The sequence below is a fragment of the Aspergillus saccharolyticus genome (genome assembly GCF_003184585.1).
Source record: "Aspergillus saccharolyticus JOP 1030-1 unplaced genomic scaffold BP01scaffold_1, whole genome shotgun sequence".
In the NCBI taxonomy this organism is placed as follows: Eukaryota; Fungi; Ascomycota; class Eurotiomycetes; order Eurotiales; family Aspergillaceae; genus Aspergillus; species Aspergillus saccharolyticus.
In genome coordinates, this window is record NW_020290611.1 from 225,863 (window position 1) to 246,796 (window position 20,934).

Genomic DNA, 20,934 nt, shown 5'->3' on the forward strand with positions numbered 1-20,934 from the left:
AATTGCATTGATACAGTAGGTATATAACCACGGAGACAATGAGATCGAGGATACATGCGATGATGTAAAACAGGTCGGTCGTCGGACCGGTCTATAGCCCTCCTACTGGGTTCCAATGAGATCCACATCTGCGACCCAGGTCGCCATAGCCTTTCACAGGTGACCGTGGCGCAATTCGAACAAGCTGCGATGAGCACGAAGCTGTTAAACTTCATGCAAGGGATAGGGTGACAAAGGAAACAAGAGGCTCAGTTCTTAATCGGGATCCCATATTAAAACAAGGTCTCTTTATATCTCGACAGAAGACGCAGAGGGCAAAATGAAAAACAGAAAGAAAGAGGATTTCATCTAACGCACAACACATACAGACACAACGGCACACGCGTACATACACACCAACCTTCTCCGTCACCCCTTCCCTGGCGCTCTAAAAAGGTTGCTTATAGCTAGCCTGCTCTTTCTATGCCCGCGAAAGCTCTCCCCTAATTGCACACGAAGTTCGGTTTCATCTCAAGGTTGCATTTAACCGATGACGAGGGTGTCCTCGGAGGGGAAGCTGTACTGGGGAACCTCGAGGTTGAGGGGAGCAGGTCCCTTTCTTATACGGCCGGAGATGTCGTAGTGGGAACCGTGGCAGGGGCAGAACCAGCCGCCAAAGTCACCGGATTCACCGATGGGGACACAACCCAAGTGGGTGCAGACACCTAAGGGAAGAGAGAGGTTAGAGATCGGGTTGAGCCGGGCGTAAGCACAGGATACACATACCGAGCATAACAAGCCACTCAGCCTTCTGGACACGGTCCTCATCAGCTTGGGGGTCACGGAGGGACTGCCACTCAGTCTTCTGGGCCTCCTCGATCTCATCCTGGGTGCGGTGACGGATGAAGACGGGCTTTCCACGCCACTTGATGATAACCTGTATGCGCGGGGGAGATATAGTCAGATAACGGAGTCGCACAAGGGCCGCCCAAGCGGGGCGAGAGGGAGTTGACATACGTTCTTGCCCTCAGGGATAGCGTTGAGACCGATCTCGACCTTAGCCTGAGCGAGAACGTCGGCAGAGGCGGACATGTTGACCAGGAAGTCTGTTGATATGATCCCACATCAGCGATAATGATCGGAGCGGTAAGGCAACGCAACCTGTGAATCCATCCATCGAGTTGTTGGTTTCCTCAAGTCATTGCCTTCCATCCTCCAATACCAGCCCAGCCCGAACGCGAATTATTGAGAGTGTCGGAGTCACCTACCCTGAACGGTAGCCTTAGCACCGACGGCAGAGGCCAGACCGAGGGAACCAGCCATGAAGTAGGAGAAGATCTGGTTGGAGCGGGGGCCCTTCTTGGAGGAGTATTTGCTGAAGTCGGGGATCTTCACGGTCTGGTCATAGTCCTGGGAGGGGGTGAAGGGGCTGGCGAAGCTGCTGGCTCTGGTCGAGACTCCCCGCTGCTGGCAGGAGGCGATGGCGGCGCGAGAAGTGGTGAGTTGTTGCCGAGCGCAGGCGCGCAGGACGGAGCTGGAAGCGGAGGCGAGAGACATGGCGAAAGGAGCAATTGCACTTCAATTGCGAAGGGGTGAGAGGTGACCGCTAGAAGAATGGTGGGTGGGGGGTGGAGAGGGGAGGAGGAGAAAGCCGGGGGAAGTAGGATCGGAGGAGGATTTGATTTTCCTTGAGGTTGGAGGTTGAAGTCGGAGGCCCGGCACTCATACGGAAAGTCGAACCAGAGCTTTCGCTACGGCAAGCGATCGGAATCACGCCGCCTTTCATTGGCTCGCAGCACCCGTCTTAGTCAGAATCTCACCTGACGTATTGTCATTGATCCATTGATTGATTGATTATCTTTCTAGGCGATCGTTTGCATGGATTCTATGCCACTCGCAGTGAGATTGAATGCAAGCACCCTATATCTCTGTCATCTGAAAATAAGTATATACACACTGCCTCATCCCAATGGTACTGCTGGACTATGCTATGTAAGGTACCAGTAGTATGTTGCTGTCCTCCCGTCCGTCCCGTTTCCGTCCCGCCCAATGCTATTATCCAGATTCCCAATGCGTTTAACCAGAGGCCAAATAAGAGACTCGATTGCCTTGGACCGACGACGACACGACAAAAAAAAAAGAAAATAACCAAAAGAAGAGAGAAAACAAACATTGAACTGAAGAAACCGGATGAACCCCTGAAAAACTCCCCAATGCCATGCAATGTCCCATCAAATTGTGGTCGTTGGTCGCAGTCACTGGTCGGCCATCTCCACATCCTCATCGTCTGCCGGTGTTTCTACCGTTCGATCGACCATCATCGTCACCGTCGGCGGCCGCGATCCCCTTGAAGGCTTGTCGTCTGAAGTTTGTTGGGTCTCCGGGTTGTCCACCTCTGGCTTCCCTTCTGCCGCTGGAGGTAGGCTTCCGTTCAAGGTGCGCTGTCCCTTCTCGTATCCGGCTTCCTTAGCCACCTCCTTAGCCCGCTTCTCCTTGAATTGTTTGTACGTTGTTGTCTTGGGAATCACGTCGGAGAGGAATTCGAGGTTATCAATGCGCGACACTGCCGTGGCTATAGAGGAAAATGTAAGTCTTTGTGATACATCAGCCTCGACCTTTTCTGCTACTGACCAAGGTCCTTGTATTGGATGGTTTTGCGCGGTTTCCTTTCCGATTTGACGACGTTGTGGCCTTGTTCGGTGAGGTATTGGATGAACATTTCCTGCAGGATGGCGAGCAATATGTGAGCCAAAAGGTACATCCACGAGGGCACGAACGACTAGACAGAGCACGAACCGTAGCCATAGCGATGACAAACGTAGCGTTACTCGAGCACTGAACAATATCTTCGTCGAGTTGAATGATCTTCTTGATTCGCGATACTGCCAGATACTGTCAATCAGAGTTAACTGGGCGGCTATCTTGTTCACATACTAGGAAGAGCACTCTGGCCGGTGATCTCTGGGGAGGCCGACGACTCGGCCGCGGACTTGTCTTTGGGAGGCATCGTGTAGGCGCGTCGAATTATCACCTGGAGTAGCAGCAAATCGTAGCCTGAGACCAAATGCTTTGTCTTAATAGAGGTATATAAGTCGTTTCAAAAATTTTGCAAATAGAAGCAATGGTTAGGAAGTTGGTCTAGGCAGACGGAGTGGGTTGACGATAGTAACGCGCGCGGGCCCTTGAAACCCACTCGCGCGTGGCGGAAGTGGAAAATTGGTCCAATCTCCAAGAACAATGCTCAATAGAGGATGCTTATCATCCGTCCAGGTAATTGGTGAAGTTTGTTAAGCTACAATCATTCAGCTTTTCTTACCAGTTGTACTCTTGTTGCGCCAATCTCCAAGTGTCCCTTTCGTATTTCTACTTACTACTAATTTTACTAGTTTATCGTCGCTCACGTGGGCGGCCGCGCATCTACTCTTCCAGCTTCTCCCCCTCGGAACCCTCCGCTATCGACTCCGATCTACAGCCAAGGCCAGACCATGCTCTTGTCGCCGACGCAGCCGATGGAATGAGCTCCATACCTGCCTCATCCACCTCTGCCCACCCGCCCTCAGTCCTGGCTGAGAGGCGGAACTGGAGGAGGTTATCAGGCTTATCTGTTCTATCACCTGTTGACGAACGCCCGTCCCCGGCCAACGGTCATGCCCCCGCCATCACCGAGGAAATCAGTGAGATCAAACGATACGAGGACTTCACCACCATCGATTGGGTTCAGGATGCGATTCACGAACAATCGCGACGTCGAGCGAACCGACGAGACGGCTTTGGGTTTTGGGATCGAGAAGGCACTTTTGGTTGGAGACGCAAGGTGCGCGAGTCTTACAATGCTGGACAAGCTTGGGTCGTGATCACAATTGTCGGCGCGGTGATCGGCCTGATCTCCGCCTTGCTGAACATCATCACGGAGTGGTTGTCCGATATAAAACTAGGCCATTGTACAACGGCATTCTACCTCAATGAGCAGTTCTGTTGTTGGGGCGCTGAGGGAGGTAAGCTAATGCGTCGGCCTTGTCGCATCGGTCATTGTGGGCTCACTCTTACTCAGGTTGTCCCGAGTGGAAGCCCTGGACGTCCTTCTCACTCGTGAACTACATCATATATATCTTCTATGCGGTATGTCTATCTCGCTCCTTTCACATTGGGAATGTCACTGAAGCTCGACTTTAGGTACTGTTCGCCTTTGTCGCCGCAAGCCTCGTCAAGTCGTTCGCACCGTACGCCGCAGGGTCTGGAATCTCTGAGATCAAATGCATTATTGCAGGATTTGTTATGAAGGGGTTTCTGGGGGCATGGACACTGTTGATCAAGTCAATCGCACTTCCGCTGGCTATTGCATCCGGGCTTTCCGTTGGCAAGGAAGGGCCTAGCGTTCACTTCGCCGTTTGTGCCGGCAATGTGATCTCACGCTTCTTCGAAAAGTACAAACGGAACGCCTCGAAGACGAGGGAGGTCTTGACAGCCACGGCCGCGGCGGGTGTGGCAGTTGCGTTCGGTAGTCCTATTGGCGGTGTGCTTTTCTCTCTCGAGGTAGGAGATGGCTGTCCGCGCTTGTCTGTCATCTACTTATCGTGGTACAGGAGGTAGCGAACTATTTCCCGCTCAAAACCTTATGGCGCAGTTACTTTTGTGCGCTGGTTGCGACCGGAGTGCTGGCGGTATGTATTTCATCTCACTTCAAGCGAGTAGTCACTGATTCGACTGGCAGATGATGAATCCGTTCCGAACTGGACAGCTGGTCATGTTCCAGGTACAATACGACCGAACGTGGCATTTCTTTGAATTGATTTTCTTCGTCCTAATTGGCGTTTTCGGTGGGCTGTACGGGGCACTTGTTATCAAGTGGAACCTCCGGGTCCAAGGCTTCAGGAAGAAGTATCTGTCGCAGCATGCCGTCATGGAATCGGTCATTCTGGCAGGCTTGACGGCTGTGCTCTGCTATCCTAACATGTTCTTGCGGATCAACATGACGGAAATGATGGAGATTTTGTTTCGCGAATGTGAGGGTGGTCATGACTACAACGGTCTTTGCGAGTGAGTCCGATCTTCTTCCATGCTCATACATGTTGCTGACGCGAACTTAGGGCCAAGAATCGGTGGACAATGGTTGGGTCTCTGGCCTTTGCTACAATTCTCCGCATATTTTTGGTGATTATCTCGTATGGCTGCAAGGTCCCTGCCGGTATCTTCGTGCCCTCAATGGCCGTTGGAGCGTCGTTTGGCCGCTTTGTCGGAATCTTGGTGCAGGCCCTGCATGAGGCGTACCCTAAATCTCAGTTCTTTGCGTCTTGCGAGCCTGATATTCCATGTATAACACCGGGCACTTATGCGTTCCTGGGAGCTGGAGCCGCCCTGAGTGGTATAATGCATTTGACTATTTCAGTGACCGTCATCATGTTTGAACTGACGGGGGCGCTGAATTACATCCTTCCAACCATGGTGAGTTTCTTCAGTGTGTTCAGAGGAATCTGGCTGGTAACTAACGTGATAAGATTGTGGTTGGAGTCACCAAGGCCGTTGGGGATTGCTTCGGCAATGGTGGCATCGCGGACCGCATGATCTGGGCCAACGGCTTCCCCTTCCTTGACACCAAGGAGGACCATGTCTTCAATGTACCTGTGTCCCAAGCTATGACAGCAGATCCAGTCTGCCTTCCCGTAGCCGAGTTCCCTGTGCGCGAAGCAGAGCATTTGCTAAACGACAACAAATTCCAAGGTTTTCCAATCGTGGAGAACCGTACAAATAAGACGCTAGTCGGTTACATTGGTCGCACAGAACTGCGATACGGAATTGACCGCGCCAAAGCTGAGGGGTTGCTATCTCCCAGTGCGACATGTGCATTTACCAAGGAAGCGGCCGAAGCCGCCATCGCACGTCGAGCGACTGCCGCTGCCTCTAATTCGGCATCGCAACATCTGGCCCCCGAAACGTTTGAGGACATCCAAACCAGCGCCGGGACCAGTGTTGTGGACTTGAGCCGGTACGCCGACCACACGCCGCTGACTGTCCACCCCCGGCTGCCTCTCGAGACCGTGATGGAGATCTTCAAGAAGATGGGCCCCCGTGTTATCGTGGTCGAACACCGCGGCCGCCTTACGGGTCTAGTTACCGTCAAGGACTGTCTCAAGTATCAGTTCAAGGTGGAGGCCGAAGAACAGGCTCTAGCAGCGACCAGTCCCCCGCAGCTCTCTCTGGGAGGAGGACCGGGAAATCAGCGGCCAAGCGAGACGCTGGAGGAGCGACTGTGGAATTGGATGCAGCAGGTCGCGTCGTTGTTTTCCTGGCAGCGAGCCTCACGGATACGACTGGGGTCTCGCCGAGTGGATCCGCGACCGTCAACTCTGCCCGGCAGCGGCCAGGAGGGGGCGTCATCTTCTTCGTATCCGCATGATCCGATGGAATTAGAAGATAGATGAGTAGGTAGTAATCTATAGAGTAAAAATTATGATTGGTGAATGTTGGCTTTCTAGCGAAGCGGGCATAAACTTGACCCAGCTTCTTTCGTAACTCATAGTACATACTAAGATCTGCGGCCATCGTCCGAAGAGAGGTTGGCTGTCTGAGTAGTTATATACAGTATCCAAACCTACTAATTTTCCTTGACGAATGAAGACCACACCACTGAGCTTCCCAGAATACACACACCCACACACAGATCCATAGATAGATTCACTCTGGCATTAAATCCCAAACTCCCTCAACTCCAACATACACAAACTCTCCATCCCCTACTGACACTTCTATTCTCCAGCCCAAAAGAGTATGTATACGCTACGACCTTCCATCCTCATCCCTCATTCCAACAATAATACACCCCGTCCCCATCATCGCCGCCCCCAACCACCACAACCCGCCGACCCGCTCCCGAAACACCACCATCCCCAGCACAGCCGTGACGAGGAAATTGGCTGACGTATTCGTGATAGACACCTTGGTTGTGGAGGGAGAGGCCGTCAACGCGCGCGTGAAGAGCGCCCACATGATGATGTTGCAGAGGATGTTGAGGGCGAGGCAGATCTGTTTCCCGGACCGGAATTGTTAGTGGGGGGGATCGATTGGTTGAGTTGGGTCGGTTTGGGATTTTGGAGGCTGGGGCTGTAGGGGTGTATGTAGGGCATAGCAGAGGAGATGGGCAAGACGTGGGTACTAGGTGTATATCGGATGAGTGAGGATGGGCAGGGGTTTTGAGAAAGCTTCATGCATGCGTGTATATGTGGAACGTACACCCCTAATAGCCAGCATTAGGATCGGATGGTCATCGGTGGTGGTGGTTCCCGCGCCGAAGAGGGAGAGGAGGGAGGCGGCGAAGGCGGTGGTTTGGGTGTCTGTGGTTCTATTCAGGAGTTAGACATTCTCTCGCTCGGCTTCGTGGGTGGACATGAGAGTTGAGGAGTAGGATAGGACTGAGCGTACAGTTTGGCGAAGAGGCCGTTGAATGCGGCGAAGGCGCCGCTGGAGAGGGCGAGGAGGATCCAGCGGGGGGTTTTCTGAGGTGGAAGTTGTTGGTGGGCGGATGTGTCGGGCATTATGGAGAATCTCCGTGAGGTGATTGATCTGAAGATGGAATCAATAAGTATTATATGGTTATAGAGTCATTGGATCGGGATAGCGATATGGGTTTGTTGTTGGTGTGGAGAGAGCAAGGCTGTCCGCGGACAAGGGGTGTCGTTAAATCGTTATCGGAAGAGGTTTATCTTATCTGATCGATGATGTTTTCCGCTTTGGGTGCCCCTGGCTACAGCTTACTCGTACTTTACTTAACCATCATAAAGATAGAAGTCAATTCTAGGTAGACTGAGTACACCATGAAGCAGCCAAGATCTCCTCCTACAGAACAGGATGCTTACCGTCTGACATCTAATGCACGTCTCTTTCTCATCTAGTACACCTCCTTCCCCTACGGTGACAACCGCTCAATGCGCCACCGATACCCCTCTTGATCCCCTCCACCAACCCTCACATACCTGAACCGATCATGCAAGCGACTTTTCCTGCCCTGCCAGAACTCCACCGACTCCGGCACCAGGCGCACTCCCCCCCAGAAAGGCGGCAGCGGGATCTCCTTGACGCCCTCGAACCGCCTCTCCACCTCCCGCACCCGCTCCTCCAACAATTTCCGCCCGTCATCAATATCCCGCTCCTCGACATTGCGCGGCACCTGATGCAGCGTGGGGTCCAGACTGTTCCGGCGCCGCTCGAGCAGTAACTCCGGCTCCGCCTGCCACAGCACCTTACTCTGCCAGCTGGCCCACGCCCCGATCTGACTGCCGCGCTCTCTCGTGCGCCAATACAGCTCACTCTCCTCGCGCGAGAGCGGCTCCACCAACCCCTCGATACGCACCTGCCGCTCCAGTCCCGCCCAAAGGAAGGTCAACGCCGCCCAGCGGTTCCCGCCACCACCCGCAAAATCCGCCTGGAGATTCTCATCCGCCGCGGCCGGCTCGGGGATCGCGCGCGGCCCTTCACCGTCGACATCACTAGCGCCGCCCCGACCAAAAACATCCCCGCCCTTCCCCTCCCGACTGCCCCAGTTACTATACACCGTCCACCCCCGCTCATCCAGCTCCTTCAGGTACACGACGCGCGCGCTCACCCGCCCGGACGGCAACGACGCCGTGGCCAGGGTGCACGTCTCCGGTGCGGAGGAAGGCAGCAGCCGAGGGTCGCGGAACCAGGAGTGGAACTGGTGCAAGGGGTTGGTCGGGTGGAGTTGGGAGACGGTGAGGGGCGGGTTAGAGACGAATTGGTGGGCGCGCGCCGCGTGCGCCACGAGGTCCTTCTCCGTGGCGGAGGTCGGCGTCGAGGTATTGGTTCGGAGGGCGGCGGCTATCTCGACTTCGGGTTCGTCTTGCAAAGCAGCAGGAGGAATGGACGGTGGTTGCCCATGGCTTCCGTCGGTGTTGGGGGTCTCGATGTCGCCGGGGGCGACTGGTCTTGTACGTTAGTGATGGGGAAATTCCTTTTGACCTTGAATTTGGGGCTTGGTGTTTGGTAGGGGCTTCTTGTGGATTTTGATGCGAGAGGAAATGCATGGGAAGGCGTACAGATGAGCTTCTTGGGGTGTTTGGGGTCGCTGCTGGGAGATTTGACCCCGTCTGGTGAGTCAGGGTCCATGGCGGATCGTGTGATCGACAATGATGAGAATCGAGCACGGCAGGAGTGGTGGAACTGGGTTTGATGGGCAAATACAGAATAGCAACGATGTGAAAAAGCCAGTCGTGAAGAGAAACGAGAGAAAGTCATAGACTTCGTGCAGACTTGCTTGAGATGGAGGAAAAGAAGACGGAGGATCGATGCGGAGGGCGGCGGGGCAGAGGTTCAGTTTATCGGAGAACAGCGGCGGATCACGTCACTCTCTCTCACTTGCTGACTGGCCGCCTTGCCGACTACAGTGGGACTGGAAGAACATTTTTGGATCGATTGATATGTCCATTGTATAGACACTAAAAGAGGTGGGAGTGTTCTATCGGAAGAAATCAAAACAAAATGGTATATACATCGCCCAATCCCAGTCCTAGAAACGCCAATGCCATGCGCTAGATGCAAATCCATAGTCCATCTCCATATCGTCAGAGTTGCCCCCTTATTTTTCGAATGTTCAAGCCGAGACTATCAGACTGGATTCAGCCCAGAAACAGGGATCCAGCCCTGGAGAAAATATTAACTGACCATCAACGCGATGATCGAAAACGAGAAGGCAACTTTTCATGTCGCAGGCTCTACAGAGCAGCGACGGCCGGGACAGCTGGGGCACCGCCAGTCCCAACCAGATCGGCAATCTTGCCGGCCACAGCAGGGGGATAGCCCCGAGAGAGCATCTCCTGTACAATGCGGGCAGCGCCCTCGCGGTCATCCGACGCCAAGAATGCGCGCGTCATGGCCTCATATGTACTGGGCTCGCGCTTCTCAATGCCAATGCTATCGTAGATAGTCTTGGCTTTGGAAACGTTGCCCTCCGCAGCCCATCCGTGAATAAGAGTGTTGGCAATATAAGCGGTCATCTCGACGCGGCGCGCAGCCATCTCCTTCACAATCTCCTCCGACCGAGCAACCTGATGGTTGGCCACCATGGCCTCAAGAAGGGCTTGGTACAAGCAAGGCTGGACCCGCACCTTGCGGTCCGACACAACGGAGCGGAAGACTTCCATAGCAGCGTCCATATCATGCATCACACAGCCCTTGGCGTGAATCAGGGAAGCATAGTGCACAGCCTCGGGTTGCTGACCAGCAGCCTTGATGGTCTCAAGCACCTTCTCGGCCGCAGGCATATCAATCGGCTCCAAGGAGGCGTGGGCGTCGATGAGCAGCTTGTAAGTGTGCATAGTAGGCTGGATCTTTCGAGTGAGCATACGCTCAAAGTATGCCAAGACCTTGCTGCGGTCGCGCTTGGTGTTAAGGAAGTACTGAATCATCGAGTTGTACGGGGCGGGGCGAGGCTTGTAGTTAGGCATCGACTCCATCTCTTCAAACATCTCTTCGGCAAACCGTTCGTCGCTGACACGACAAAGGGCATTGACGATCGTTCCATAGGTGACACTGGTCGGGCGAACTCCATTGGCGCGCATCTCGGCGAAGTACAGCAGACAATCATCAATGCGACGAGCCTTGCCGAGCTTACCGATGAGGGCGTTGTAAAGAAAAGACGTGGGCTCAACACCTTCGGCGACAGCGCGGTGGAAGATCTTCAAAGCCTCGGTCGCTTCGTCGAAAGTCTTGGTCGATTCCTTCAGAGTCGTAATGTAAAGACCAAAGGTGTTAGCGGAAGGGGCACAGCCAAGATCCAGCAGCTCCTGGTGGAACTTGGAAGCCTGGCTGCGGTCTCCCAGGCTCAGGCACGAGGCCACCATCGCGTCTAGGATCGAAACCCAACCGTACTTGACAGCGTTGTACTGAGGAAGCAAGGGCACATCACGACGAGCCATGCTCAAAATCTCGTGGACTAGATCAACACGGTTGATCTTGGTCGCTGAGTTGATCAGCTTGGCGTACGTGATGTAGCGAGGGTGACGGCCGCTGCGGCGCATGGAACGAAGGCGCGAGAGAGCCTCGTTCAGGTGAGACTCTAGCGAGCCGTGGTTGTTCTCAAGTCCATCAGCAATCATCGAGGATCCGCGGAAATCGGTGGCGTATGCATAGGGGTCGAATGAGTCTTCGCTGGAGACTGGAGTCATGGAGGACAGATCCGAACTGGGAGAGTGACGACCACTGACGAAAGACGAAGGGCTAGAGGTCATGGAAAGATGGTCGTGCCATCTCTTGACCATGTCCGGGCGGCTGTTGAACAGTTTGCCCACGGCTTGGTCGACCATCTGGGTGGTAGTACTTTCCATCGGCAGGCCAGTAGCCAAGGCGAGGTCCAGCATGTGAGCGAAGCGAATTGGATGAGCCACGTCGAACATAGCGCTGTTGTTCAGAAGCATACCAGCCTGCACCTGAAGAGCCAACATGAGGTCACGGGCACTCAACTGAGAGATGCCGACCGGGCCCAAGCTGGCAACAACATGCTCGGCGACAGGGGAAATGAGGCCGCCATTCTCGACCATCGACCACATGAGAGACATGGCAGCTTGACAGGAGAGAATAGCCGCAGTTTGAACAAGAACGCGACCGACAAGGTGAAGGCTTTCGTTGATCTGTTCGCGAATATGGTTGAGGGTTAAGTCGGTCGAAGTACTGCGAATCCGAGCAAACATATTACGAGCTTCAACCAAGGCCTCTTTGATCTGACCACTCTTCACGAGAGCGACTGCATACATGGCGGTCGGCTGGACCATGTCCGGGGTTGCCTGACCGGCAGTGTTGAGAGCGTGCCACAGGGTCCGGGCGGCCGACACATTCCCCTGACGTACATGAAGGGCCAGCATGGAGACCGCGGACCTCTGACGGACGCTCATGTCGGTGGGGAGAGCATCGTATGCTTCGGATGCTGTCTGAAGATTACCCGCATCCGCCGCGGCAATGCAGATCTGAGACATGGCATGATCCAGTGCGCTATCGTGCAATCGGGTCTTGGCTTGCTCCAATGCGCGACCGTGCTCCCCCGACTTGAGAGCATGACGCACCAATCCATCCTCAACAATTACCGATTCCACAGCATGCTGGCGGGCCTCACGGTTTTCTGTCACTTCGTTGAACGAAGCTTGGATCCGCTCCAGAAACCGAAGGGCTTGCTCTTCCTTTCCGCAGGAGAGGTACGCACGGACCAACGCTGCATAGACCTGCCCATCCAGACGCTGAACAATGCTAAATGTACCGTTGTCGTCCGAAACAGCGAGAGCCTTGTACTCGTTGTAGCATTCCACAGCGCTCTGCAAGTCCCCGGTCGAACCGAAAGCATCGATCATGGACGGGAATATCGACGCGTGTGGGGTCACCTTGTGGGTTTCCATGTGGGCGTACACGGTGACCATGTCTTCAACCAGGCACTCCTTGGCACATGCGGTGATCAAGTAACGGTAAGTGTCGAGCGCAAAGACGAACTCCGGGTGACGGGCGGTAGCAGTACGGAAGAGCTTCATAGCAATGGCGAGAGAATGGTCTTCGGCAAGAAGCGCCTGCTCCAACTCACTGGAGTGTAGCATGAACTTGCCAGGCTCCTCCATACCACCGTAACGGGTACGGTCCTGCTCCAAGAGGTCCTTGGCCTTGCTGGCATCATGGGCGCGAACGACGAAGAGCTGAACCAGAATCTGATACGTCTGCTCATCGGGGATTACTCTGCGACGAAGCATATCCGAGTAGATGTCCAACGCCTTCTGAATCGCCTGCGCGGTATCACCGTGGAGCTGAATCGCCGACTCCAACAGGGCATTGTAGGCCCCGACGGTCGGCGTCAGTCCATCCCGTAGGATAGCCGCGAAGGCACCCGGGATTTCCGCATATTTCCTGCCATTTGCCAAGTGGACGATGTGCTCGGAAGCAATGCGAGACGGCTCGACGGTCGCATCCTCTACAGCGGCCACATCGGCGGGCAGATCGGGGAACGCCTCGGTGGCGGAACTGTGCTTAGTCTCAGAAGCCTCCTCAGCCTGAGCTTGTTCTTCTTGTATTTGAATCTCGCGGGCAACGGCTTCCTCGACCTTGGCACTGACGTCCTCATTGGCGGAGGCTTTCGTGATGTGAGGCGAATCGTGGAATTGAGAATCAGAGGTTGGGAGGTTGGCTTCACTCTTCGTCTTTCCTTCTTCTTCGTTCAATGTGGGCTTCCATCCAATTCTCCTCCGCATCTGCATCTGCTTCCAGTCACTGTCATCTCCGGTTTGCTGAGCATGTTGCCATGCGGCGTAGTAGGCCGCTAATCCCAAGTCACCAGAGCCGGAGGTGCCCTGGCTGGCTTTGGCGCCTGCACCGGAGCTAGAGGGCTGGAAGACATTTTGTAGCTGAGTTGTGCGCGTGAATTTGGCGGCGGGCTGGTTGGAGAGGGTGTTTAAGGTAGTGGACGACGCGTATGAAGACTGCGAGGCCGCAACTACCGACTGAGCATAGCCATGGGTGAAGGCTTTGGTGAAACTCTGACGCGCGAGGTGGGTGAACGGCTTGAAGACCATTTATCTTGCGGGAGACCTCTTCAGAGGGAAGAGGCAATGCTAGAATTGAGGTCAGCAACGCTCTTAACAGCCTGTATTTTTCTCTATCTTCAGTTGTGAAGCATGCACCAAAGAAATATTTGCCTCTCACTCTCCGCCTCCGATCGGGTAATTCGTACCTTGCAATCAAAATAATAATAACTATGCAGGTTCATTTGACGACTGCTGGTCGCCAAAAGAACGCGCTGGGAAAGGAAGAAAGGGAGTGATTGCGAAAGGGAATTTTTGGTGAAATGGCTTGAAGCCTGTGTGTGAGTGAGCAAGACAGACAAGTACGAGGCCACAGTTGGGAGGGAATTGATCGGTATTTCAGAGCCCGGGGAGGGAAACTGATCGGTATCGCCGGGGTGGCTCAAAGGGGTTTAGTGCCGAGTTTGGCTCTAGGTACTTTTGTCACTGCCGTGCTGACCAATACATTTAGAGACGCTGATTGGCGTCTTCCAATAGATTCTTGACAGGTCTGAGAATGGGTTCCAAGGGAGCATTTCAGCGATAAACGGAGCCTGGAATTTTGCATCCATTGAAGGATTAGTCTAGTTTATTGAGTATATGCATGTACTGCGGGATTTACTCTGTGAAATCTGTGATAAGTTAATGCAGGCGTCAGTTTGCTGCACTGCAAAGGCTGATCAAATAAAACAGGATATGTAGCCGTTTCGAGCAACAAATAATCATTAGTAGCTGTGCACGAAAAAAAGAAAAAATTTTTTTATGCAGCCAGACAAAGATAGAAAGGAACACTCTCCACCAGACGAAGGTACGTCAGGATTCGAGAAAAGTCGTTGCCTGAGGCGAAAATAGGAAGCAATAGGAAGGATTCCGCGTGTCAGGTGGCCTCTTGACTTTCTCAGTTCTCGCTGCGGCCCCGGATTGCAGCTCTGGCCCAATCGGGTGGACCAAAGCGCACGGCTGGACCCCTGGCTGTGAATCCGTGACTCACTGTTCTTCCGACTCTTTTTCTTCGCAGGAGGGGGCCCGCAATGCACCCCCCGGAGTCTGCAGGCTGCCCTCCGAATGGTTGGTACGGGGCGCGGATGCCCGGCTGGCCGAAGCACCGAACTTCGCTGGAATCCCGCTTGGCCACGGATAGGGAAGGGTTTGGATCGTTATATCCGTCTCAAATCTCCGTCTGTCCGGTCCGTGGACTGTTTCCGCCGTCTCGGTGTTACCCTTGTCTATCCATCAGATCAGATCAGTCCTCATTGGATTGGCGGAGGAAGATCAGGCTCGACTTCGTACGGCCAGTGGAACTCTGCTTTAGATTTTAGATTAATCTTAGTTTGTGATGTCCTTGGAAGCACAAAGTGAATCAAATCAACGGACTGGAGACGACAGACGCAGTAAGATTTCACATGGTGAGGCTGCTGCCGTTGTTGCTGCGCCTTCCACGTATTCAACGGAGTATTTTCCGAATAAGATTCTGGTCTGTGGTCATCAGCCCGCTGATGATTCTTCTTAATTGCTCTGACGTTGCTCGTACTGGGCGCCATGTGCATGGGAGCATGCATGTTGAGGTACTCCGTACAGTACTTTGAAATTGACGGGATGGACCTGACGTAAATCGAGATGACAGACCGCTGCAAACTGACACCTTAAAGGCCAGGCATCAACGGTGGGTACCAGCCACAGAAACAGCCACATTTCGCATTCCGACGGCCATATCCCCGTCGACGCAGCAACAATGAAGGCATTCATGAACTATGTCAAAGATGACAAGCTCATTCTTGCAGGTCACTGATACAGATCGATATTGGCCATTCTGGCATCCATCCGAATTCCTCGACAGTATCATACCCGGGAGACCTGGCAGGGCAGAGACCAGCATGGCTTCACTTTGAACGCCTCATCGATTTAATCCACTACCCGGCGGGGCTTATCACAAAGATCGTCTCTCTCTATGGATTTCCGGTGCAGAGGAAGCCGATTGTTGTGCTTTTTCACTACTCGACCTGTGCTTATCGTTAGACATCTACGGCTTGCAAAAGGTATGTATGGAGTAAACAATGCAGGGCTACCCCGCTTTAGCTTCTGCCTTTTCCCCCCTCACATATCATAATCTACTAAAGGCAAGACTAGCTCCATTGTTGACACTGCTCCCTTTCATAGCCCTCCTGAATTTTGCCCCAACGGATTCATGATCTATTTCTCCACGATCTAGCACAGCAACATCACACCGATTTACCTCATGTCCTACATCCCTCCGACCGTCACGGCGGTCTCCGCTCCGGGCAAAGTCCTTTTGACGGGCGGCTACCTCGTCCTCGACCGCAACTACACAGGCACCGTCTTTGCCCTCGATGCTCGCATCCATGTCATCGTTCAGCAGCTGAAGAAGCATCACCCCAAGAGCCCGTCCGCGGCAGCAGGGGAGGCGGAGAGAACGATAGACAACAAGGAAAGCGAAGACATGGTCGTGGTGCGGTCCCCGCAGTTCGTCGACGCTGTTTGGGAATACGGCATACAGCGGTGCGAGAATGGCGGTGGAATCAAAGTGATACAGAAGGGCGAGGGGTAAATGCTCCTATAGTATCCTCTTAGTTGGAGACTTGAACTAATCCTTGCTCCCAAAAATCAGACGGCCCAATCCCTTCGTCGAGACCTCCCTCAACTACGCCTTGACCTACATCAGCTATGTCGCCGGCTCGAAAGACTTCGGCTCGCTGTCCATCACCATCCTCGCCGACAACGACTATTACTCCGAGACGGCATTCTCCAAGATCTCTGGGATCCAGTCACCCGGCCGGTTCGTCAACTTCGGCGTCCCCCTCCACGAGGCACACAAGACGGGACTAGGATCCTCCGCCGCGCTGGTCACCGCATTGGTATCCGCCCTCGTCATCCACCGCACGCTTCAACCCGATGACCTGGGCCCCGCGCGCGACAAACTCCACAACCTGGCACAGGCTGCCCACTGCGCAGCCCAGGGCAAAGTCGGCTCGGGCTTCGATGTCGCGGCCGCCATCTACGGCTCCTGTCTCTACCGCCGCTTTTCGCCCTCGATCCTCGAGTCCGTTGGTGACGCGGCCACGCCCGGTTTCGAAGAGCGTCTCTTCGCTATCGTCGAGGATGTCGACCCCGCCCACCGCTGGGACACGGAGTGCCTGGACTTCGGCATGAAGCTGCCGCGCGGTATGCAGATGGTCCTCTGCGACGTCGAGTGCGGCTCCCAGACCCCCTCGATGGTCAAGAAGGTGCTGGAGTGGCGCAAGCAGAACCCGCAGGAGGCCGACCTGTTGTGGACCGCCCTGCAGTCCAACAACGAGCACCTCTGCCAGGAGCTCAAGGCCCTCTCCCAGAATTCCGCCGCAAACAAGGACGCCAGCAGCTACACCCTGGCCGATTTTGGTGAGGTGCGCAACCTCATCCAGCGCTCTCGCAACCACATCCGCAGCATGACCGCCAAGTCGGGTGTGCCGATCGAGCCCAAGGTGCAGACCGAGCTGCTCGACGCCATATCTGATCTTGACGGCGTCGTCGGGGGTGTCGTCCCCGGCGCTGGCGGGTATGATGCCATCGCCGTGCTGATCCAGGATTCGCCCGAGGTCATTCAGCGGCTGGAAGACTCCTTCGCTTCCTGGGAGAGCAAAGTCGAAGATGACTTTGGGGGCAAGATCGGTACAGTCAGGCTGCTTGGCGTGCGCCATGGGTCGGCGGGAGTGCAGAACGAGGGGTTGGATCAGTACGCTGGGTGGGTCTGAGGATGATGAAAAGCGCCATGACAGAGAGGCTTGGCCAACATGAGTACGCGATATTGAACTTACCAACAACCGAGCGAAGCGGCATCCACACCTAGATTTACAGTTTACATTTTATAGTTTATAGTATTAATAGTCTGATTCTAAGATTAACCACTAGATCGAGCACCACTCCTCCGACTTTGTAGGTTAATGTTTCGGCGGACTCATACCCTTTACCTTCAACGTACCCTTCAACTTGCGATCGATTCTAAAATTGTCTACCGCACGTGGCAGTCGCAGCGAGCCTCGCGGCAGAGCGCCACCATCCCTAGAACCTGAGTCCAGGCATTACCCAAAACAACACACGACCCCAGCCCGTACGCGACGCTCTACATTTATCTCCCAAACAAGATTGAAGGAATTGACCAAGCTTAGAACCCAAGATCCCCTAAATCCCCCAACCCAGGTACATAAAGCAGACTCGTGATATCAAGATCGAAATCCTACCCCAAAAGCAAATTAGCCCAGTCACCCACTTCGTACTTCCAACCACCACAGCCAATTTCCTCCAGTGACCCCTCCACCCTCACCACCACCAAAACAAGGGGGAAATCAACTTACAGCACCAAACTCCACCCCCACCAACCCCGACGGACTCCCCAAGCTCGACCCAGCCGTCGTCGTCCCCGTCATGACAGCCGAATTCACATCTACATCGGCTCCTCCGGAAGAGCTCTGCAAGGCGGCGTAGCACTCGCGCAGGCTCAGGACCAGCGATTCGCCGACGGCCTCCTCGACAGGGTCGCCGCGCTCCATGGCGCGGATCTGCGCCAGCATCGCCGAGAGGATGATACAACGTTTGAGGCTGGGGGTGCCGATGCGGATGATCTGGAAGATTTGGTCGCGGATGTGCTCGAGGGTTCGGATGAGGGGGCCGCGGGTGGCGCGGGCAAGCTCGTCTAGCGGGTTTGTGAATGCTGGGTGCGTGGAAGGGGATGCGGTCAAGGAGGAGGGAGGAGGAGGAGGAGGAGGAGGAAGAGGGGGGGATTCTTCGAGTTGGGTGATTATCTCGAGGCCGAGGATGGAGAAGAGTTCGAGGCTCAGAGGTCCGCGGAAGGAGCCGCGGCCGGCGATGAGGAGGCGGGCGAAGTCGTCGAGGTCGGTGGTGGCGGGAAGGGTGAGGGTGTTGGCGTAGGAGGCGATAACCATCGCGGATTCGAGGCAGACTTTGCGAGAGAAGTGGTAGTGGGGGTTGGTGGCTGCTTGACGCATGAAGGGGAGGTGGAGGAGGAGAATGTATCGGCGGAGGATCATGTCGAGGAATTTGCGGTGGAAGGAGGTCGGGTGAAGATCGCTGTTCGTATGTTGAGATTGGTGCTGATGTTGAGGGGTTGTGGAACACGGGGCGTGCGAGGAGAAGAACGTTGCGATGGTCTGGCAGGTGTTGCGTAGGTTGTTGCCCAGTTGGATGGCTTTGGCGTAGGTGAGCTTGGAGCGGTCATGGATGAGGTTGACGGCTTCGGCGCGAAGTGCGAAGGATTTGTGCAGGAAGAGTTGGATGGACGAATCAGTCAGTTCGGACATGGGTCGGGCGGTGGTTGCTTGTTTCATCTCGGGGTCAAGGTCTTTGTCGTTGAGATTGCAGAGAGGTTTGCTGTTAGTTGAAGCGGGGATGATGAGTGGTACAGCGGTGTCTAAGGAGCATTGGATGGTGAGCTCTAGGACGGTAGTCCATAGACGTGCGCGCATTTCGGCCATATAAGGTGACAAGCTCGGAAACGAGGCAGAGTCCAGATGCAAACCCATCGCCGTGGCCGCCTGCAGAAGTGACCCTGGTGATAGCCAGATAGAAGGTCCTAGGGTCCCCATCTGACGGGCAAGAAGCAGAAGACAAAAGGCCTGAATACCCTCTAGGCTAGATGTCAATCGTTCCGTGGGCCCGGTCAGCCACCACTGCGCCGCGTATATCCAGGACTGAATCAATTGTGTGTCGTGCTCAGTACCTGCTTTGCTCCGCCGTGGATGGAATGTAGTGCCTATAGCGAGTACCAAGATCAATTTGACAAGGAAAGGTGTAACCTTGGCGGAAGGTTCCTCCCAGAACTGCTGATACCCCTTCTGGAAATTTGGCAGATGGAGGATCCTGTACACAGGCTCGAAAGTGTCCATATAGCAACGCACCAGTTCATCGCAAACATCTTTGGCGGGGATCGAACTGCGCAGATCCGAGATAGGGTTGTTCGGCTTCAGAGCTTGTTCCTTTTTGATAGACTTGCGCAGATTCCGACAGTCCTTGATCAGCGTCGCGAGTTCAACCTTACGCTCTGGATATGCAGATTGCGGGTCTTTACTCGTGAGGGAGCCGAGCAATCGGAGCTACAAGTCGGTCAGTGGCGTTTCTGACCCATTCAGTCGCATTGCTCTCCATACCTTATCAAGAGTGTAGGTATGATGGGTCGGACCAAAAAGCTTCATCTTTCTGACTTTCGCATCCAGCCGCAGTGGATGCGAAGCCATGCCTGGCACTTGCTCATCTCTTCCATCCTCATCTCTGTCCGGCTCTCCTCCCGGGGTAGAGTGCACAGACTGCGACAGCCGTTCCTCCAAGCTTTGTACCTTCGAGCACAGCTCTCGCAAGGTGCGCTCAAGAGGCTGCTGATCCGGCCCTGTTGCTGACTCCGCCAGCTGCTCCTCCAGGCGTTGTAGACGGTCTTGGAGATGCCGGACTGACGAGCCATGTTGCGCAGAGGCAGATGATCCATTAGTACTAGTTGGCGCCTGTGCTATGCTCACGAGCTCAGGCTGATCTATAGAAGATCTAGTCACATTATTCGTCAAGCTTGGTGGCTGAGTCTCAGGGGCGAACTGATTACTTGGTGTGGTGAGCAATATTCTCTGTTGCGGTACATGCAGGGCCGTCTGCTCGGCCGCGACCGGACTCGGAGAATGGAGATTCTGCCGGTACGAACAGTCCACTGAGGATCGCGAACGCCTACATGGTCCACAGGGAACCTCGCGGTCGCATCGAACTTTGCGTTGGCGACATTGCTCGCATGATTTGGCCGGTCGACGGCGTTTGCGAGGTTCGGAATCGGCCGCTACGGCTTCAGGCGCTGGCCGATTCATTCGTTGGAGTTTGAGGATCTGGAGCCCCCGACATGCTCTAATAGACTGTACGTTGGATTATTCCTCAAGAGAAGCGCAAGTTTGAGCCCCGATAGATTCAAAGGTAGTAGAACAGTTAGACAGGCACAGAATAACGAGTAGTCTACTGAATACTCCGTAGATCAGTGGACTGCGGTTCCGCAGCCAGCACGTGTCCGCGTCACGGGCTGCCTGCCCCCCAAATCCACATCACAACCCACTTCTGTTCTTTCCCAAGACTGACTTTGCTTGTCAAATGCGAGGCCTGATTCAACATCACGTAAAGATATCGTTTTGAAAGACGGTATATGCATAAGACTTTGCTCATGACAGCAATTCGCGATGTCCATGACTTGTTTGCACCCCCTTGCCGAAGGTCGATGCGAGATCCATAGTCTGCACAAAACACTGTTCAGCAAATCCATTATCTCTACCGCTGTGACAGGACGAAGCAGACCAAGTAGTCCTTAGAGCACAATGCATGATTGAGCCCACTCTACTTGGTTGCAACGAAGACCTTTTCGCATTAACTTCCTCGATATGCT

The 20,934-nt window shown here is 54.4% G+C and overlaps 8 protein-coding genes across 8 annotated transcripts; 2 read left to right on the forward strand and 6 right to left on the reverse strand.

Annotated features, from left to right (window-relative positions):
• Positions 1-522: 522 nt before the first annotated feature.
• Positions 523-1,536, reverse strand: rip1 (ubiquinol--cytochrome-c reductase catalytic subunit RIP1; the record flags this gene model as incomplete). Its single annotated transcript, XM_025577048.1, has 4 exons — positions 523-704; positions 766-916; positions 997-1,085; positions 1,248-1,536. The coding sequence occupies 4 exons, from the start codon at positions 1,534-1,536 to the stop codon at positions 523-525; spliced, it is 711 nt and encodes a 236-aa protein (XP_025435602.1).
• Positions 1,537-1,845: 309 nt separating this feature from the next.
• On the reverse strand, positions 1,846-3,256 carry BP01DRAFT_352185 (histone-fold domain-containing protein). Its single transcript, XM_025573887.1, has 4 exons — positions 2,914-3,256; positions 2,776-2,861; positions 2,611-2,701; positions 1,846-2,551 (listed from the first exon to the last, which is right to left on the reverse strand). Exons 1-4 carry the CDS (start codon positions 2,984-2,986, stop codon positions 2,235-2,237), a joined length of 567 nt encoding a protein of 188 aa, XP_025435603.1. The 5' UTR covers positions 2,987-3,256; the 3' UTR covers positions 1,846-2,234.
• Positions 3,257-3,261: 5 nt separating this feature from the next.
• On the forward strand, positions 3,262-6,394 carry BP01DRAFT_309440 (chloride channel protein; the record flags this gene model as incomplete). Its single annotated transcript, XM_025572380.1, has 7 exons — positions 3,262-3,974; positions 4,031-4,098; positions 4,153-4,512; positions 4,563-4,640; positions 4,691-5,016; positions 5,067-5,421; positions 5,475-6,394. Coding segments are annotated over exons 1-7 (2,586 nt in total), but the record flags the coding sequence as incomplete, so codon positions are not given.
• A 128-nt stretch (positions 6,395-6,522) lies between these two features.
• BP01DRAFT_352186 (uncharacterized protein) lies at positions 6,523-7,604 on the reverse strand. The gene is made up of 3 exons (XM_025573888.1): positions 7,396-7,604; positions 7,207-7,315; positions 6,523-6,999 (listed from the first exon to the last, which is right to left on the reverse strand). Exons 1-3 carry the CDS (start codon positions 7,506-7,508, stop codon positions 6,754-6,756), a joined length of 468 nt encoding a protein of 155 aa, XP_025435605.1. The 5' UTR covers positions 7,509-7,604; the 3' UTR covers positions 6,523-6,753.
• A 142-nt stretch (positions 7,605-7,746) lies between these two features.
• On the reverse strand, positions 7,747-9,161 carry BP01DRAFT_352188 (pyridoxamine-phosphate oxidase PDX3). Its single transcript, XM_025573889.1, has 2 exons — positions 9,027-9,161; positions 7,747-8,910 (listed from the first exon to the last, which is right to left on the reverse strand). Exons 1-2 carry the CDS (start codon positions 9,094-9,096, stop codon positions 7,880-7,882), a joined length of 1,101 nt encoding a protein of 366 aa, XP_025435606.1. The 5' UTR covers positions 9,097-9,161; the 3' UTR covers positions 7,747-7,879.
• Positions 9,162-9,488: 327 nt separating this feature from the next.
• Positions 9,489-13,844, reverse strand: BP01DRAFT_352189 (pentatricopeptide repeat protein). Its single transcript, XM_025573890.1, has one exon. The coding sequence runs from the start codon at positions 13,527-13,529 to the stop codon at positions 9,702-9,704; it is 3,828 nt and encodes a 1,275-aa protein (XP_025435607.1). The 5' UTR covers positions 13,530-13,844; the 3' UTR covers positions 9,489-9,701.
• A 1,909-nt stretch (positions 13,845-15,753) lies between these two features.
• Positions 15,754-17,266, forward strand: erg8 (phosphomevalonate kinase; the record flags this gene model as incomplete). Its single annotated transcript, XM_025571473.1, has 2 exons — positions 15,754-16,079; positions 16,144-17,266. The coding sequence occupies 2 exons, from the start codon at positions 15,754-15,756 to the stop codon at positions 17,264-17,266; spliced, it is 1,449 nt and encodes a 482-aa protein (XP_025435608.1).
• Positions 17,267-17,602: 336 nt separating this feature from the next.
• BP01DRAFT_387792 (uncharacterized protein) lies at positions 17,603-20,478 on the reverse strand. The gene is made up of 3 exons (XM_025577773.1): positions 19,676-20,478; positions 17,867-19,621; positions 17,603-17,748 (listed from the first exon to the last, which is right to left on the reverse strand). Exons 1-3 carry the CDS (start codon positions 20,369-20,371, stop codon positions 17,677-17,679), a joined length of 2,523 nt encoding a protein of 840 aa, XP_025435609.1. The 5' UTR covers positions 20,372-20,478; the 3' UTR covers positions 17,603-17,676.
• Between the last annotated feature and the right edge of the window lie 456 nt (positions 20,479-20,934).

Excerpts from the sequence above, each read along its gene's own strand:
- BP01DRAFT_352186 (XM_025573888.1), bottom strand. The coding sequence starts at position 7,508 with ATGCCCGACACATCCGCCCACCAACAACTTCCACCTCAGAAAACCCCC. Across the intron at positions 7,316-7,395 it reads AACGGCCTCTTCGCCAAACT|AACCACAGACACCCAAACCA; the intron begins GTACGCTCAGTC and ends ACTCCTGAATAG. Across the intron at positions 7,000-7,206 it reads TAATGCTGGCTATTAGGGGT|ATCTGCCTCGCCCTCAACAT; the intron begins GTACGTTCCACA and ends TCCGGGAAACAG.
- BP01DRAFT_387792 (XM_025577773.1), bottom strand. The coding sequence starts at position 20,371 with ATGAATCGGCCAGCGCCTGAAGCCGTAGCGGCCGATTCCGAACCTCGC. Across the intron at positions 19,622-19,675 it reads ATACCTACACTCTTGATAAG|CTCCGATTGCTCGGCTCCCT; the intron begins GTATGGAGAGCA and ends ACCGACTTGTAG. Across the intron at positions 17,749-17,866 it reads TGGGGGTGGAGTTTGGTGCT|GATTTCGATCTTGATATCAC; the intron begins GTAAGTTGATTT and ends CTTTTGGGGTAG.
- BP01DRAFT_352188 (XM_025573889.1), bottom strand. The coding sequence starts at position 9,096 with ATGGACCCTGACTCACCAGACGGGGTCAAATCTCCCAGCAGCGACCCC. Across the intron at positions 8,911-9,026 it reads ACACCCCAAGAAGCTCATCT|TCGCCCCCGGCGACATCGAG; the intron begins GTACGCCTTCCC and ends GTACAAGACCAG.
- BP01DRAFT_352189 (XM_025573890.1), bottom strand. The coding sequence starts at position 13,529 with ATGGTCTTCAAGCCGTTCACCCACCTCGCGCGTCAGAGTTTCACCAAA.
- BP01DRAFT_352185 (XM_025573887.1), bottom strand. The coding sequence starts at position 2,986 with ATGCCTCCCAAAGACAAGTCCGCGGCCGAGTCGTCGGCCTCCCCAGAG. Across the intron at positions 2,702-2,775 it reads TTGTCATCGCTATGGCTACG|GAAATGTTCATCCAATACCT; the intron begins GTTCGTGCTCTG and ends GCCATCCTGCAG. Across the intron at positions 2,552-2,610 it reads CATCCAATACAAGGACCTTG|CCACGGCAGTGTCGCGCATT; the intron begins GTCAGTAGCAGA and ends TTTCCTCTATAG.